Source organism: Zea mays, chromosome 1, assembly GCF_902167145.1.
Source record: "Zea mays cultivar B73 chromosome 1, Zm-B73-REFERENCE-NAM-5.0, whole genome shotgun sequence".
NCBI lineage: Eukaryota > Viridiplantae > Streptophyta > Magnoliopsida > Poales > Poaceae > Zea > Zea mays.
Window position 1 is genome coordinate 10,906,789 of NC_050096.1, and position 4,546 is coordinate 10,911,334.

At 44.1% G+C, this 4,546-nt stretch overlaps 1 protein-coding gene across 1 annotated transcript; it reads left to right on the forward strand.

Annotated features, from left to right (window-relative positions):
- Nucleotides 1–437: 437 nt before the first annotated feature.
- On the forward strand, nt 438–1,625 carry LOC100125645 (RTCN). Its single transcript, NM_001112576.1, has 2 exons — nt 438–894; nt 1,121–1,625. The coding sequence occupies exons 1-2, from the start codon at nt 595–597 to the stop codon at nt 1,322–1,324; spliced, it is 504 nt and encodes a 167-aa protein (NP_001106046.1). The 5' UTR covers nt 438–594; the 3' UTR covers nt 1,325–1,625.
- The last annotated feature ends 2,921 nt before the right edge of the window (nt 1,626–4,546 follow it).

Consider the following 4,546-nt stretch of genomic DNA (forward strand, 5'->3'; position numbering starts at 1 on the left):
GCCGCGACGTGGAAGTTGAGACATTCAGGCCAACATGTCAGTAGCTGTGTCGGTCGTGCTACTTACTAGCTAGACGTAGCTAGTTCAATTCATCGACCCGCTCCGCTAGTTTCATCCGCATGAATTACGAGCACTGCACGCCCATCCCTACTGCTTCTAGCTAGCCTCTCGTGAAATGCATGCAACAGCCAACAGGCCTGGCCATAACTTGTGCGAATCAGCGATGTTGGAGCGGTTGATACGCAAGAAGACGATGCGCCTCGTCTTCCCTGAAACAAGTATTGTTGTGTCCGGGAATGGGCGTTCACAGGTCACTTGCACTCCTCTACATCGCGCGCGTTTCTCTCCGGCCTTGTCCCCTGGGGACCTTACATCCCTTGTCGTGTTCCTCCTCTATAAAACTCGAGCCCGACCTTAGCCTCCCCCGCGTGTGGCTCGCAACTTGCAGTAGGTGACAGGTGTTAACAGGAGCTGGCTGAGCTTCTCTTGCTTCTGCAAGTAGTAGCTGTAGCCGCCCTGTAGGCAGAGAGAGGAGAGACGACGTACGTGAGGGAGCGAGCGAGCGACGACAGCATCAGGCAGGCGTTGACGGCCATGGCTTCCTCCGGCAGCGGTGGCGGCTCGCCGGGGTCCCCGTGTGGCGCCTGCAAGTTCCTGCGGCGCAAGTGCGCGGCGGAGTGCGTGTTCGCTCCCCACTTCTGCGCCGAGGACGGGGCGGCGCAGTTCGCGGCCATCCACAAGGTGTTCGGCGCCAGCAACGCGGCCAAGCTGCTGCAGCAGGTGGCCCCCGCCGACCGGAGCGAGGCGGCGGCCACCGTCACCTACGAGGCGCAGGCCAGGCTGCGCGACCCCATCTACGGCTGCGTCGCCCACATCTTCGCGCTGCAGCAACAGGTACCCTACATATACGCTCTTCTTCTATACCTTGTGCATGCCTAACTAGAGACTAGGATCGGATCGGAGGACGGAATACCTTATTACCTCCACACCCAACGCGTTCCGCACGCGCGGGCGCATGCACGTGCATGCCCTCCCCCCGCGTGTGTGTGCATGGGATTACCGATTTACCGCTGACACAAACGCATGCACATGATGCATATATATGTGCTGTGCTGTGCAGGTGGCGAGCTTGCAGATGCAGGTGCTGCAGGCGAAGGCGCAGGTGGCGCAGACGATGGCGGCGGCCGGGCCGCAGGGGGGCAGCAGCCCTCTCCTGCAGCGGTGGCCGCTGGAGCCTGAGTCGCTGTCGACGCAGAGCTCCGGGTGCTACAGCGACATGTACTGCGGCTTCGGCGACCAGGAGGAAGGCAGCTACACGAGATGAATAATGAATGGATCATTCGCGCGCGCGCGCGCACGCATCGACACAGATACTTTCTTCTATTAGCGCCAAGAGACAACAACAACCGAGGGCCTCAACTTTCTTGTTGGTTTGCAGTGCGTTTTGTTCAGTTCAGCAGCTAGCTCTCCGGTTTGGGGAGGAGCTTAATTTCGATGAGATTTCGTGCGATCCATAAACTTGTATTTCTTGCCGGTTCGAGCTGTAAAATGGAAGTGCAGCTCATCATCATGTGTGTGGTTATTAAACGGAGGCACAAATCGAGGATAATTTCATATTCCCTAAACCCTAAATGGATTTCATTGATTAGTTGGGGCGATAGTGCCGGGTGTTAATTAGCTATCAAAATTTTTTTGATGCATATACATGTGGGGGAGAAAGAACAGGCGGTACGTACGGAAATCAAATAAGGTAGAATTGGAAGCTTTGGGACGAGTCAATCACTTAAGGTTGTTTAGAATTTAGAAACTCAAATCCTCTTTAGGATTGGAGTGCGAGAAAATCTCTTTTAGGATTGAGGAAATTGAATGAAAATTAGTTTATTTTTCCTTCCATTCCCTCCAATATAATACCAGAAGATATCCAAGTTTCCAAACTAACTCTTAAAATTTAATTACTTAGAGATAGTTTGGGAACTATTTTTTCATGGAATTTTCATTTTTCCAAAAAAAGTTTATTTTCTCTAAAAAAATAGAAATCCGAATTTCCAAAATAGCCTTTAGGTGGGGATCCAGGGAAACCATCAATCTTCTCATCTCCTTCTAACCAAACAAGAGAGAAAGAAAGACTGTTCCTTCGATTGGACTGCCTCCTCCTATGATCGATTCGCAAATGCATGTAGACTTTGAGCTCGCGCGTGGCTTGGTATATGGCTTATATATGCGGTGGACTGGGCATATGATATGATGACTGCTTGACATGACCTAGCCCTGGCCCTAGCTGTGTTTGTGCATGGTCGGGCCGGCGCTTGATCCTGCTTATGGGCCTGTCTGCAGGCTTCAGTCATGTCGTGTTTAAAGCCCTATGTATAAAGGCGTGTTTTCGAGTTCCAACTCACGGGTTTATTTTACCGTGGCATCTAGTCTTCGGTTGTTTTTTAATTGTCGTGTTTTAGTTAAAAAAACTAGCGAACAATAAATATTCGAAAGCAAAGGTAGTATATACAAAAGGCTCACCTACTTGTTACCAAAAAATGAGGTTTGAAAAGAAACTACTTCAGACTTTACCCAGCCCGCCCTAGCTGTCCTTAATAAACTTCAGAACACTAACCGTTTGTTTGGATACAACCATTCCCTATAGGATTGGAGGGGATTGTGAGTGAAATGAACTAATTTCTCCTTCAATCTTTTATTCACATGTAAAACCATGGATCCAAACTAGTTATAAGGGGTTGTTTGTTTGAAGAATCAATCTATTTTTAGATAGTCTATCAAATTTAGTCGAATGAACTCATTCATCATATTATTACTAATTATTAGTTCATGTAGAATGATATGATGATAGATCAATTCAATCTATTTCACAAACCAAACAAGAAAGTGGGAGGACTACTCCATTCCACATACTAAACATTTGTGTGACGAGCGGAACATTTGTGTGTGTCCATTTGCAAAAATCACAAGGCCATATATATTTGCGACAGAGACGAAGGTGAATAATATCCAGGACGTTTTCACTTCATTTCAGTTTGCATCGGCCCCGGGCGCGTTTCCAAAACATGCTCACAAAATATTTATCAAGGAGACATTCAGATCCGATTGGAACGATATATCATCCGTATACATTTTTACGTTAGACCATTTTCAAGATTCGAATTCAGCACTACCGCATGTGGTTCTCTTTATATGCCCAACTTTATTTTGAAGATATGGTGATACTCATCCGATCGATCCCAATCGATCACTCCAACAGCCAAATCGCTTCAAGACATATATGCAGTGCTCATCTTTATATATATGTATGTCAAGTTAATTTGCATTCGGTAGGGTCTGGAATCTAGATAAGTCCGTCATCTGGTATTTGTAGATAGTTTTCCTGAGAATCAACAATTATTTAGAATGGGAGAAAATTTATTTTTTGGCATTCATTTTTCTGACATGACAGATATATGTATGTAGTGCTGTTCATTGTATCATATATCTATATAGATATATTTCATTAACCTGTATATAAAATATATATATTGAGCAGAGGGAAGCATATATGAAAAAGAGCTTGTGTCCTTCTTCACTTTAAACACGACAATGATTGATGCCTTCATCTCCTGTATGGTATGATATCGTATTAAGTCTCCTTTGATGCATGTGCTATTGATTAGGATGCAAAGTGATATCGTCCTTAGCTTTTTCTTGTATTTTTTGCTTTCCATGCTGTATACACGGTGTTAATTCCACACCCCCGCAAAAAAAAAAATCAACAACCTGTGAATCATGTACCGATTTACAAAAATACACTTTGTGCAACATGTATAAACCTATTTAATTATTAGCATTTCTGGAAACAAGTTTCTGCCACCACTTTAGTTGAACTGTTTCTGATTTTATTTTAATCCACTAAGGAAAACACAATTGGAGACTTCATCCCTCCACCTAATAAGACAGTATGTAAATCTACCAGTGGTCTTGAGTCATATACAATACAGTCATTCATCAAGAAGTCAAATGAATTATGTCTGCGTTTAAGTGAGTAATGACTATAAGGTCCATTTTACGCTAGCTTTTTGGGATTATATTAAAAAAATTCAAAGAATTAGTTTTGGATCTGTTCCACAAAACATGGATTTTTTTTACAAATAATGCACTTCAAATTATCAACCATTACAGGGGGTCAGGCTTTTGTCTGCCAAGCGGTAACCGTACCAAACAGCCCCTCTTCATAATCAATATATCCTAGCTAATGCAAGCATGCAACTAGTACATTTTATGGATGGCGATTCACCCTTATTACTTATGCTCAATACGTTCAAGTGTATTTGTATATAATCCTTACCCTAGGCAACTATATGTTTCTATACATGCAACATTATCATTTGACCTGCTCCATATATATTTACACACGCAAGTTGAGGTTGAGACCCATGGTTCTATCTATCTCCCATATAACTATGAGCTGCTTGTTCCATCCTGCTGTCCATGTAACACGTTCAGGACTGACCTGTTTTTAAAAGATTTTTTTGGCCTTAAGATTATATATGTTCATAGTTACACT